Source organism: Equus caballus, chromosome 2 (assembly GCF_041296265.1).
Source record: "Equus caballus isolate H_3958 breed thoroughbred chromosome 2, TB-T2T, whole genome shotgun sequence".
Classification (NCBI taxonomy): domain Eukaryota; kingdom Metazoa; phylum Chordata; class Mammalia; order Perissodactyla; family Equidae; genus Equus; species Equus caballus.
The window spans coordinates 10084316-10097894 of NC_091685.1; the positions used below are offsets into that span (position 1 = coordinate 10084316).

General features: G+C 46.9%; 1 protein-coding gene across 4 annotated transcripts in view; it reads left to right on the forward strand.

Moving 5' to 3' along the window:
- AGBL4 (AGBL carboxypeptidase 4) overlaps positions 1-13579 on the forward strand; it is a 1218758-nt gene that overhangs the window by 1076474 nt on the left and 128705 nt on the right. For all 4 annotated transcript variants that reach the window (XM_023636827.2, XM_070260014.1, XM_023636828.2 and 1 more), the window contains one exon: positions 8941-9030. In XM_023636827.2, coding sequence (XP_023492595.1) covers positions 8941-9030 — 90 coding nt within the window. The remainder of the gene's footprint in view (positions 1-8940; positions 9031-13579) is intronic.

Sequence of the window (13579 nt, forward strand, 5' to 3'; positions counted from 1 at the left end):
GAGTCCAGCGACCTCAGTTTCTGCATCTGTAAGATCAAGTGGTTGGACCCAGTGACTCCTAGGTGGCTGTAGACCATTTCGGGTCATGTGCATAGACCCGATGCATTATCTCGGTTAATTCTTACAAGATCCCTATGAGGTTGACATCACATCCTCATTTTGCAGAGGAAAAAATGAGCGATCTTGGAGCTCAAGGTCAGGTATGGCAGGACTCAGATTTCACTCTCCTGTCTGACTCTAAAAGTTGAGTTTATAACCACAAAGCCAGGCTTCATCTTTCTTCTCCACTCGTCTTTGAGCTCCTCGATGGCAGGGACAGTGACTCCTCTGCATATCCTCAGGGACCAGCCCAAAGTTTGGCATATGGTCAGCGTTAGACAATATGTATGGAACTGAACTGAAAAAGAAAGTCCTTCATCCTCTGCCTTCTTGTCTTCGGGAAATCAGAACTGCCCTGCTCTCCTCAGCTGTCTCAGCTAAAGGCTGGTGTAGCAGACACTGTGTGTGCCACCCTGATCCCCCTTCAGGACCAGGTCTCAGGAGTGTTGGTGGCTGACCGCTCACAGCTGAGTCCCTCCCTGGAAATTGAACTCAGCCAAAGGAAGCTGCCTTGCCTGAGGTTACACCCTGCCCTGGGGGCAGCCCACATCCAGAAGCCAGTCAATGCAGGGCACAGAGGCAGCCCCATTGCCTTCTGGGACAGCTGTGAAGGGGCCTCCTGGCCCAAACCTCCGCAGGGGATTGACTGAAGTCACTGTGGAGACTGTCCCAGTCCTGCCTAAGTCGCACATCTCACAGGTTTTCCAAGAGCAATTCCAGGTAAAGCTCCCGCACGGGAATCTCAGGTCTCCCGGCCTCCTTCCCAGGAGAGCCACCTCAGCAGGTGCTCTGAGCGGGTGGCTCTGGTTCCGGCCTTCTGGAGGTGCTTCCAGGGTGCTGGGATCAATATAGGTCGTGGCAGGCAGAGCCCTCCTGCCAGTAAGTAGCCTGCCCCCAGAAGGCTGCCTGCCTACCTGCTCCCAGGCCTAGAGGACCAGCCCACGGCAAGGAGGCTAAAACTGCTGAGCCCACGGAGGCAGCCCTCTGAGGAGTGCTGCTCCCCTGACTGTCAGGTGACGGCTGGCCCTAGCCCTTGGTCCCTCAGGCGCATCGCTTTCGGCTTTCCTTCTCTTCCCTGGCAGGCATCCACTGGGCCCTTTCCAGGTGCCAGCCTGCATGGACATTTCCCAAGGCAGCCCAGTGTCTTGAGAGGAGGCGGCTTGGACATTGGAGCTCTGTGTCCTGGATTCTAGATCTGGCTCGACCACTTTCTAGCTGTGTGGCCTAGGGCAAGTCACTTGTCCTTTCTGGGCCTCTCCCTTTGTTACTGGCACATTGGGTTCTTATTGTACCCCAGGATAGAAATCAAGAAAGACAACAAACAGGAGTAGGAAAGTCAAAGTTTATTAGCTTGTACACGGGGGAGGCACAAGGGAGCCGGTGCAGAAAGGAAGGGGGCAGGTGACCAGCTGGTTAGGGAGCAGGACTGTAGGGCTTTTTATTAGGCAAAGGCTGGGAAGGAGGCCCTCGTCCTGGCATGTAGGCGGGGTTTTTCTTGCACTTGCACTGTTGTTCGACATGCCACTTCATGTGACACATATATCATTAGCATGCTAGCTCTCCACCCCTGGGTATGATTTTTACTGTGCTAATGGGACTAAGGTCCCCTTCAGACAACTCCTGCGTGCTAGGGCGCATGCGTAAGCTGGGAAAGTCCCGAGCTGTGGAATGTGGCTCTTGGTGGGCTCTATCTGGTTCTCCTAGCTTGCTGATTGGTTAGGGGCCTTATCTTGTTAGGCCAGGGGCCTTGCAGATGACCCTGTTCCTGGTCAGGGACAGCTGGTTCCTGTCTCACCTTCGTCTTCCCAGAGAGGATGTTCTACTCAGTGACCTCACACGCTTTGCAGTTCTGAGGGCCTCTCTGAGTCTCCTGTAAGTCAGAGGCATCCTCCCTGCTTTTTAAAGCCACAAGAGCGGCTTTGACACGTGGTAGACATGTGAGGTGTACCAGAGGCTCCCTTCCCCACAGGCCTGAAACTCCTTAATTAATGCCTCATTTCTCATCAGGAGTGTTTCTCTGTCCTGAGCATTCTCTTTTCAGTGGTAATCCCTGTTCTCTTCTCCATCTCACTGAGGGTACAGCATTCGATCCCCAACCCTGGAGCAGGAATGAGCAACCTCTTAGACAGGAGTTTTCAGGCTGTGGGTGATCTGAACCTGGCTGAGGGAATGTGACCCACAGGGCAGCGGGGTTGGGGAGTTGGAGAGCTGAAAATCAGCTTTGCCAACACTACTGTTGTCTCAAGATGGCCCAGCGGCTCGGAAGAGCAGATGCTGGGCACTAGGCAGAGCAGGTCTGGGTTGTGGCTTTTGGTCCTGCCTGAGCAAGGCAGCAAATTATTAAAGACCACGTGAGGGGTCCAGATGAACTCTGTGAGTTCAGAGGTGGGTGAGGGCACTGCAATCTGGTGGTATCTGGAAAGGCTCCATGAAGGAGTTGGGGCGAAGATAGAAAGTCTAAGAAATTGAAGGTTTGCTCGGGAAGATAGTGACAACGCCAGTCTGAATAAAGTAGAATGTTCCTATAGGGGCTTATAGAATGTTCAACCGGGGGCTTCTTTGCTTCCGAGGAGAGTTGGGACATTTAGTGATGTCTGAAGCTATTTTCGATTGTCATAACTGGGAGGAGAGTGGTCCTGGCATCTAGTGGGTAGAGGCTGGAGATCCATCCTATAATCCACAGCACAGCACCCCCACACAAAGAGTCACCCCACTGAAGATGTGCATAGTGCTGAGAAAACCTATTTTTGTGCCTTGCTGTTCAATAAATGGGGCCTGCTGTTACAGGCAAAGCCATGGGGCAGAGAGTTAAAGTCTTGCTTAAGATTTATCTCGTGAGCTGGGAATTATTATTCTCATTTTATAAGGAACTGAGTTTCAGAATGTGTAAGTAATTTGCCCAAGGCCTCACAGCCAGTAATCTATAGGGCCTGGATATGAGTCCTGGCCTGTCTGCCCGGAAAGCCAGCAGGCTTTCCATTTGACCCCTTCAGGGGTCCCTTCAGGGGACAGAAGAAACACAGGGACCAATGTCCTGCTCAGTCTCCCTCATCCAGCTCTGCCCTCCTGTTAGCTTCCGCCTTAGTCAGCTTAGCTGAGCCAGCCCTGGATGTCCGCTTTCATTGTCTCATCTCTACCCAAATGCATTCACTGGTCCTCCAGTGCCTCCAAGAAAGCTCCACTGATGCCTCCTAAACCTACACTTTCTCATAAAATTGTATATAAGAAATTATGCCCCTTGAGCATATTCTCACTATAATTCAGAGCTTCTGTTCCCTCTTTATTGTCCCTATCAACAACAGAGTGATATCCTCATGTTATCTTCAACATGACATATTTGTAGGGGAAAGTACAGAGTTATTATGCTGATGAAGTCAGATACAACACAACATTAATAACAGGGCTGGCCTAGGGCAAGTCCTGGGTGAATGTTAGTTTCTCCGCCCTCCTCAGAGGAGGCACACCTGGGCAGAGTCTGGAAGCTGAGTAGGAGTAAGCCAGACAGATGAGATGCGGGCTGGCATTCTAGGCAGAGAGAAAAGCATGTCCCCAAGTGTGGAGGTGTGGGGGAGCATTCATGTGGCAGAGCTGCTGGTGGTTAGCTGAGGCTGGGGCCTGGGGAAGGGGCTGAAGAGGTGGGCGGCCACCAGCTACCAGAGACCAGGGATGCCATGAGGGAGGGTGGACTTGTCCGGAGGACAGCAGAGAGCTCCTGAAGGGTTATAAGCAGAGGAAGTCGTGTGCTCCCGTTTGCATTTTAGAAAGATCACTCTGGTGGCTGGGTGGAGGATGGACTGGCAGGGACAGTGCCAGCATAAGAAGAGCAGTGATGAGGCTATCTAGTCCTGAGCAGGCCTTCAGACAGGTACCAGCTAACCACGCTGTTATGGCTGCCAGGATTTCTTTTTCTCCAGCCTAGTGGTACTGTGGACCTGTTTGGAGCCTGGAGTATTACAGAAAAGACAGCCACTGATCTGGTTTGGAAACCAATAGGAGGGCATTCTATTGACTTTATGATGCCTTCAGGGATCAATAAGTCAAGAAAATGAGGAAGGCTTAGATGGTAAAAAAAAAAATCCCTCTCCTGCTGTAGCATTGCACATTCCCCTCCCAGTTCACCAGCCCCTTCTCCGTTCATGGACACCTCACTCCCTATGACAGGTTATCGTCAGAGTTATTGTCAAGAGAGATAGGAAACCAAACTGACAATGTGAACTCCTGGGAGAATTTTGTCCTCAGAGGGCCCAGCTAGTGCTCTCTGGGGCCTCTTGGCATCTTCTAGAACCTCCACCAACCACAGATCTTCTGATAATTGACCAGGTCAATTGAGGCTCTCACCCCATCTTGGCACCAAGGTCACGGGTCTGGTCCTCACTCAGGCTTGGCATCAATAGATAAGATGCAAAGTTCCTTAAGTTTTACAGATCAACAAGGGAAAGTGCAGTTACCTCTAGGGGGATTAATTAGTTATCTACTGCTGCCTAACAAATTATTCTAGAATTCAGGTCTTAAAACAACAAACACTTATTATCTCTCCATTTCTCTTGGTCAGGAATGCGGAAGCAGCTTGGCTGGGTGGTTCTGGGTCAGGATCTCTCATGAGGTTTCAGTAAGCTGTCGGCCAGGGCTGCACTCAGCTGGGACTGGAGGATGACCTTCCGAGCTCACTCACATGGTCATGGCCGGCCTCAGTTCCTCTTGCCTGTTGTCTGAGTACTTTAGTTCCTCACCATGGACCTCTCCACAGGCTACCTGAGTGTTCTCATGTCATGGCAGCTGGATTCCCCCAGAGTGAGTGATGAGAGAGAGAGAGAGTACACCCAAGACGGAAGCCACAGTCTTTTTATGGCCTAATCTCAAAAGGGGCACATGAGCAGTTTTATATTGTTCTATGTGTTAGAGGAAGTCTCTACGTCCAGCCCACACTGAAGGGGTGGGAGTTCATCTCCACCTCTTGAAGGGGGGAGAAGAACCAAGAATTTGGGGATGTATTTTTAAAACTGCCACAAGGACCCGAGTTAATCCCCAAGAGGTGACATGACACAGTGGTTAAGAGCATAGATTTGAGATTCATAAAGACCTGGGTTTAATCGTGGCCCCTACATTTGTTATTTATCCAGGTTTAGACAAGTCATTTGACCTTTCTAGCCCTCAATTTCCTAATCTATAAAATAGGGGTAAGAATAGGAGGTGTTTCGTTGGGTTGCTATGAAAATTAAATAAGATCATATGTATAAAGTGCCTGGCACAGAATAAGTATTGAATAAATGTGACTTAATTGCTATTGTAACTGGGTCATATTATTGTCCTCCTTCACAAGACACAGAATAGCACAGATGTTAAGAACTCAGCTGGAGTCAGACTGCCTGGGTGGGGCCTCTGGCTCTGCCAGTCATTTGCTATGTGAACTAGGGTGAATCACTTAATGTCTCTTGGCTTTGGTTTTCTGTAAAACGAAGATAATAATAGCTAGTGCCTGGCCACCTAATAGGTGTTCAATAAACATTTTATGAATAAGGAAATAATGGATGATAGAGGGATATAATGTGTGTGTGTGTGTGTGTGTGTGTGTGTGTTGGGAGACTACACAAAGTACATTTGACTTCCAATGCCTTCTGTTAACTGGGGAACCTGGTGTGACTGTCCCGGCTCCACTTGAGTGTGCCCTTGTACCCTTGAGCATGTCACCCTCCATGGGCTTCCAGTTTTATCATCCCTTCTGGGTTGTTCTTGGTCTAGTCATTCAGCTTCCTTTCCACCTTCGCTTTGTTCAAGCACACATCCTCATCATCCCTGCCGCCTCCACCAAGACTGTGTTCATTGGCTTTGCAGGAGTCTGGAGATTCAGTGACAGGAGGTGGGGGTGTCCCATGTCACACCACCTCAGAGCTGCTACATTACCTTAAATTGATTTTGCAAATGAAAGCTAAAAGCTAAGCAAAGGCGACCCATCCATTTTGCCTAAAGATGATTATAATGCTCTTTTACGGCCTCCTAAATGACAAAGCAATTTGTTACCTGCCTACATCAACATTTGCTTATATTAGTACCCGAGATGCTTGATTTTTATTAGCCCCACGTTATCATTTTATGAAGACCCAGGGGCTCAGTAAAATTAGTGTGCAAATAGAATGCCCATTTTGCATTTCCCTGTGGTCAGCAGAAATGCTGAATGCAATTGAGTTGATAGCAGGTCAGGAGAGACATCCATAAAGGCAGCCTTCACTGAGGGCCTCGGTAATGCCATTTATCATCTCTGGACTGCTGGGATAGATGGGGTCAATGTTAGACAGTATTTTTTAAAAGGGCTTGGTGGCATTTTGTTTTTTGTTTTTTAAGTGAAAAAGCAAAATAAATACTATCTTGTAGCTGAACTTCCGTCAGCAATAAGGGATGAAACTAAACTCTCTTGTGTACATGGTAGAGGGAAAGGCAGCAGATGCAGAATCTGCTATTGGTAGTGGATCCAGGAGGAGACAGATAGGGGAGTGAGAGGGACACTGGTCTCCGAGCTGGGACTTGACTGTACCACTGCCAGCTGCATGACCCTGGGCACGCCCCTTCCATCTGTGAACCTCAGTTCCCGCCCCTGTAAGATGGGGTTAACACCGTCCTCCTCACAAAGGCATGATGAAGAGTAAATAAGATAATGTGTGTCTAAATTTCTTTATAAACCACGATCTGTGCAAGTATTTTTAATTTATTAATTCAATAGTCAGTTCCTGAGCAGTTCCTGGGAAATACACCATGAAAGTCACAGTTTCTCCCTGGAGGAGCTAATATTCAGTCCAGGAAGCGTTCCGGTGTCTAACTCATCTTTTAAACTATAAACTTCTTTGGAGCAGCTGAGCCTTCTCTCCCTGTCCCTTTGTTCCGAAAAGTGCCTGGCATAGAGCTGAGCAGAGTGAGTTCTCAAGAACATATTTTGGCTCCATTACATTTCTCGCTGCCTTTCAGAGGTCTAGTATTAGGGACGGGGTAACCTCAACCTCTGCTGGTCACCCCAATAGACCAAGCAACTCAAAGCTTTTAGAACCAGGCTTACTAGAGTTGATATGTTTCATTTTAATGTCTGACATTGGTGCATCCACTGTTGGGATTATGAACCACATTCAAAATGACCTGTCGCTAGCATTTGAGAAGCAGAAAGCCTGTGAATTATTTCTACCTGCCCCCCACCCCTGATCATCCTCTAACATGGGTGGAATCCTTTAATCCAACTTCTCTCAGTGTTCATTTCTGAATTTCCTTCCAGTCTATGTCAATTCATCCTTCTTCTGCCTGTGCTGAGTGCCATCTCCCTGCCCCTTCTTTCTGGGACTATCACTCTTGGCTACCGTTTTTGTCTAATAATATCTTTGCCCGATAGCTAAACTTTATTATACAAATGAGACTTCTATAGAGGCAGCAAGAACGTGTGGTCTGATTTGGGGCCATATTTTTCTATGTCTTTGCATGTCTAAAAGTCTTTATTGGACGCTGGATATTGTGAATTACACGTTGTTGGCTATCTGGATTTTGTTGTCTTCCTTTAAAGAGAGTTGGGCTTTGTATAGCAGGCATTTGAGTTTCTTCTGTTTGGTTTGATCCTTTTGAGATTGATTTTAAAGTTTTGTTAGTGAGTCTAGAATAGTTTAGCCCCACCACTAAGGCATTGCCCTTCTGGGGTCTCTACCGAATGCCCTGAATGATCAATGAGCTTCCATTTTGGAGGCGAGAATTCAAATGATCCCTAGCCCCGCGTGTGCCCTGAGAATGGTGCCGTTCACAGCAACCTGGTCATTTTTTTATGACATTGTGGAGGTTCACCCTCTGCATGCACATCTTGGGACCTAACAAAGACTCATTAAGACCCATTTACATATTTCTGGAACGCTTTTCCTACAGAGCTCTCTCTTCTCTGAAACTTACAGAGTTTCCCCGTAACTACCACCTGCTTCTGACTCTCTGAACTTCGATCTCAGTGAGACTTCCATGCTTTGCTCAGGGTACCCCTCTCTACTTTTTGGTCTGCGATGGGCCTCCAGGAAAACAGCCAGGGCAATCACAGGGTACCCCTCATTTGTTTCTCTTTTCTCATGGGTTGGTATTGCTCTGCCTCTTGTCCAATGTCTGAAAACAGCTGTTTTGTATACTTTGTCCAATTTTCTAGTCACTGAAGGTGAAAGAGAAATCTGGCCCCTATTACTTCATCAGGGCCAGACAAGCTCTACCCCTACCTATTAGCTGTGTGACCTAGAACACGTTATATAACCTCTCTGAGCCTCTGTTTCTGCCTCTATAAAAGGAGTTTAATGTGCATGTTTTTGTAAGGATTATAAATAATGTATATAATGTGCCTGACACAAAAGGGGCTAATTAAATGGCAGCTGCTATTACTATTACTAATATAAATGGATACCTTCTTTACTCCATTTACTGAATGTTTAATGTGTACTATGCAATATATAAGCTTGTTTAATCATTACAACAACTCTATGAAGTGGGTATTATTATCCATTTTTATAGATTAGCAAATTGAAACTCAGAAAGGCTATACAACTGGCCTAGCGTCATGGTCAGTGAATCTGGGATTGGACTTCACTCCTATGACTTCTTCAGATGATTGTAATATTCACATGATCAGTTGCACCTAGGAACGAGAATGTAGTCTTTTAATATTGGGTAGGCAGGGGCATAATTTGATTAGTCAGCAATGACTGGGCCTTAAGGGTTCTAAGCCAATGATTTAAGAGATAAATGTATAGCACCCAGCCCATTCCCTACCCCCCTCCCACTTCCAACCCATAGTGTCAGCTTTTCCTGCCTTCCTTTGTAAACTTTTTCCATTTTACCTTACAGAGAACCTTCGGGAAGGGGCAGAGCAGAAGGTGGTATTCATCACGGGACGAGTCCACCCAGGGGAAACACCCTCTTCATTTGTGTGCCAAGGTGAGTTGCAGGATCTCACCAGCATCCTGTGCCTACCCCCACATCTGTGATGTCTCTGCGATGGTCTCCAGGACAGTGTGGTCACATGCAGAGCCATTATCTTGGATGGGAATTTACTTCACTTCTTTAAAGAGGTTACACCTGATCTCCACTAGGATTTATTTCAATAAATATTTGTTGACAACATGGATGGATGGATGGATGGATGGATGGATGGATGGATGGATGAATGATTAGGTAGGGCTAAATTGAGTTCTCTCTTATGTGCTATGTTGAGGATGAGCCTACAGAGCCATCTCCACTCCCTAGCTTTGTTTCACTCGTCCAGTGGTTTACAACAAGAAATCTGACTCCGGGTCAATATGCATGTTGGTAGAAGGGTGGTGAAGTGGGAAAGTAAGGACTGAAAATTATCTCTTCACTCTATCAGTCAGTCATTTAACAAACAACTTTTGAAATAACTACCATGAGCAAGGTGCCATGCTTGGTAAGCATAGAGATAAATAAGACACAATTTCTCTTCTCAAATCTATCTCTTTATAATTGCATTTTCATTTATTATTAAATATTTAATCCATATAAATATATATTTAGTCAGCAGTATATATATACGTGCATGCATATAAATTCAATTAGTCAGCAACATAAATGTATTTAATAAGTAATATATAAATAATAATTCATTGAATGCCCAGGTACCCACTAGCTTACGACGCAGAATATTATCTACTCCTTTTAAGTTCTTTGTGCTCCTTCCTACCTCCCCCCTCACACACATAACCGTCAGCTTGAATTTTGTATTTATCTTTCATTATTTTTCTTAATGGTTTTACTGTATATATAAGCTTTGCTAGACAATGTGTTTTTGAGTGTTGCATGTTTTTGAACTTTATAAAAATGGTATCATTCTGTGTGCATTGACACTTGTTTTCACCCAATACCCATGTTGGTGAGTATAGCTGTTTTCTCCGTGTATTCTGCCCCATGTCTGCCTGTACCTCAATACCTCAACCTCCCTATCTATTTTCATGGAGATGGACAATGAAGCTGTTTACAGTGGTTGTTTTTCTTTCAGACAATGCTGATACAAATGTTCTTATATGTGTCACTTTATGAACATGTGCAAATACTTTTGCAGGGTGTATGACCATGGAATGTAATTGCTGGGTCATAGGATACGTGCATTTAGATGTTTCCACTACTACAAGCAATGTATGAATTCCTTCTGTTGTACATTCTTGCCAATACTTTTGCATTTTTACTTATCTAGTAAGTATATTATATTTAAAACATATGCTACTATATATGTGCCAACCACTGTTCTAAGTACTTTACATATTTTAAGTATTTATTTTTATTAATTTAATTATATTAATTTTTCTATGTCATGGGAAGTATATTTTTTTAGTTACAAACGTAATTTTATTTATTTATTTTTTAATTGTGATTTTAGTTTTTATAGCAGTCATGTTGGTTTATAACATTCTATAACTTTCAGATGTATATCATAATATGTTTCGAATTCTGTGTAGGTTACATCATGTAATCCAAAGACTAATTGTAATCCATCACCACACATGTGTGCCTAATTACCCCTTTTGTCCTCCTCCCTCCCCCCATGGAATATATTAACTATCTTTTTACATACGAGAAAACTGAAATTTGAATAAGTCAAGTATTTTATCTCATTTTAACTTCAAAATGACCATGAGGTCTTAGGGACATGAAAACACCTGCAGAGGTTCTAGAACTTGAGGGCAGCATGCCGTTGTGGAGGCATCTGGGGATTTTGCATCAGACAATGTTGGTGTCAAATATTGGCTCTGCCACTTCCTAGCAGTGTGACTTCAGTTCCTCAATTGTAAAAGAGATTCGGATAACAATACCTACCTGAGAAGGCTGGTGTGAAACTGGCGTGAGACCAATGCAAGCAAGCCCCCAGTCCTGCGCCTGGCACACAGCAGGCACTCAACAGATGTCTCCTCCTTCCCCGTGGGGACCTCAGAAGGTCTAGTGGGTAATGTGCTTTGTAAACTATAAGGCATGATGCAAATAAATACGGGTTTGATTTTCCCCGTTCATAGTTTTCCGGTGCTGTCATTAGGCACGACTGCCTCCCCTTTGTTTCAGACGAGGAGACAGAGTTCAGGGAGGGGAAGTGATTGCCCAGAGACTAGCAGCTGCTGAGAGGCACGGCTGGGCCGCCCCAACTCCTCGCCCCAGTCACCTTAGCTTACTCCACGGCATTCTCACTTCCAGCCTCTTTCCTCCCCAGCGCTGTCCTTGCAGTAACCTCTCGCAGGTCCCTCCTGGTTTCACCAACCCCTTTACTTGCAGCCATCTGTCAGTTACTAAACTTGGCAGCAGACCTGTTCCCCCAGCCCATCAGAGGCAGCTATTCTGTCCTTGTTTGTAAAAAGAAGTAGCCTTGCCATCAATACCTTCGTCTCTGGGAGCTCCATCTCCGGTGCCCACCTCCCCTGTGGGCAGCAGACAGAGGGAAGGGTCACTACCTGATTTTACAGATGAGGCCTGAGGTACAGAGAAATTGAGCAGATCTCAGGTGCTCTCTCTGTTGACTCGGCTTTTCCAAAAATGAATCTGGATGGTGCTCGGTTAACAGACTCCGTGCTGTCCTGCAGGCTTTCAGTCAATGTTTGCTCCTTGGCAGAGCCTTTTAATGCCTTCCCACTACCCTCTCAAGATAAATTCCAAACTCCTTGGCATGACATTCACAACCCTCCATGCTCTGGCTCTTGCCAGATTCTCTGGTCTCAGCCTCATTATATCCCAGTCCTTCTCAACTTAATCCCCGAATGGCCAATCTTTTCCCCACCACTGGGCCTTTGCACCTGCTGCTCTTCTCCTGCGGCTCCTTGCCACCTGGCAAACACCTCCCATCTCCCAAGGCTGATTTCAAGTGCCCTCTGTGGGCCACCCTGGCCCACTCCCTCCAGCCTCCTGCTTTGTGCCTGCAATGTGAGTTACCCATCTATATTGCCCTCATTTGTTATATATTTGATTAATATTTGTTTCTTTCCCTTTAAACCATGAACTGTTTGAGGCCTAGGGCTCAGTCTTCAAGTGTCATTTTCTACATCTGCCAAATGGGGATTATCTCGTGCATCTCATGGGGCCGTTGTGAGGAACAAATGCTGTGTTGGCTCTGGGATGTTGAATCTCAGTTCAGAAAGAGGAACCTCAAGGTCACACAGCCAGTAAATAGCAGAAGGGGACTTTGAATCTGGGTCTCCCAAGCCCTGAGATGCTCTCTTGCCCCACTCAGGGATGGGATATGCTAGAAGGCTAAGATTTGTGCCTGGAACAGCACAGTGCTCTGGCCACCCCACAACAATTGACAAGCATTTTACAGATGAGGGTGTGGAGGCTCAGGGAAGTGAAGTGGCTTACCCAAGGCCACACAGCTAACTCATGGCAGATGTCGCCCTGAGACCCATCTCCCCAACCCCGGTCTTCCTCTCTCCCTATGTCTGTAACTGTCCCTTGAGACACACAATTCATCCTTCCTTGAGGAGGAAGTGATCCAAGGTCACTGAGCCCCTGGGGTAAGCCTGGATCACAGCTCCACAGGGCTCGGCTGGGCTCTCCTCCTCAGGCCCCGCCCTCAGCTGGACCTGCCTCCCCACCCTGCCTGGTTGCGGGGAAGGCAGGAGAGTCCAAGGCCTGGAAGGACAATGGCTGAGATACCTTCTGTTCTGTTAACTCCTCTTTCCCATTAAGCAGCTCAGTGACCTTGAATGAGGAACAGACATGCGGGGCCTGATCGTCCCCATCTGGCTGGGACCACAGTTCTTGCAGTCGAGCTGCTGACGCATCTGCTGCTGGGAGTGGAGTGAAGCCATGTCCTCGCAGAGCTCTGCAGAGGGTGGCTTTAAGGGAGGCGGGGCTTTGATCTCCTCAAGGCTCTGCTTGGTGGTGGGATGGCTGATTCTCAGTCACCCCTCTGCTGCCTCAAACCCTGCTCCTGGCCTCTGTGAGGCCAGACCATCCTCGTCCTCCAGCTACACCATGAGAGGTCAGAGGAGCCCCATAACAGAGTGTGGGTGACATCATCACTGGAGCTGGACCGCCTGGGCCTGGATCCCAGCTCTGCCGCTTAGTACAGTATGACCTTGGGGATGTTCCAAGGCCTCTCAGTGCCTCAGGTCCTTTATCTTGAAAAGGAAATAGTAATAGGAATCCTACTTCATGGGGTTGTTGTGAAGATTAAATGAGTTAATATCCATAAGACATTTAGGACGTTGTCTGGAATACAGTAAGCGTTAAATAAGTGTTATTCATAGGGGAGGAGGTAGCACATCTTGAGCACTGAGTAGGTGCCAGGTACAGTTTCTCTAATCCTTCCTGGGAACCTAAGCCCAGGTGTGTGATTTCTGTACCATGCACCCCTGGCCCCTGCTTCCTCACTGCCTTCCTGAGAGCCAGTAGCTGAGCCCTCAGGTAGTCTTCTCCTCAGGAGAAGGAGAGGGAAGACACACACACGCACATGCACACACACACCCACACACCATGCGCTTACAACCGCCAG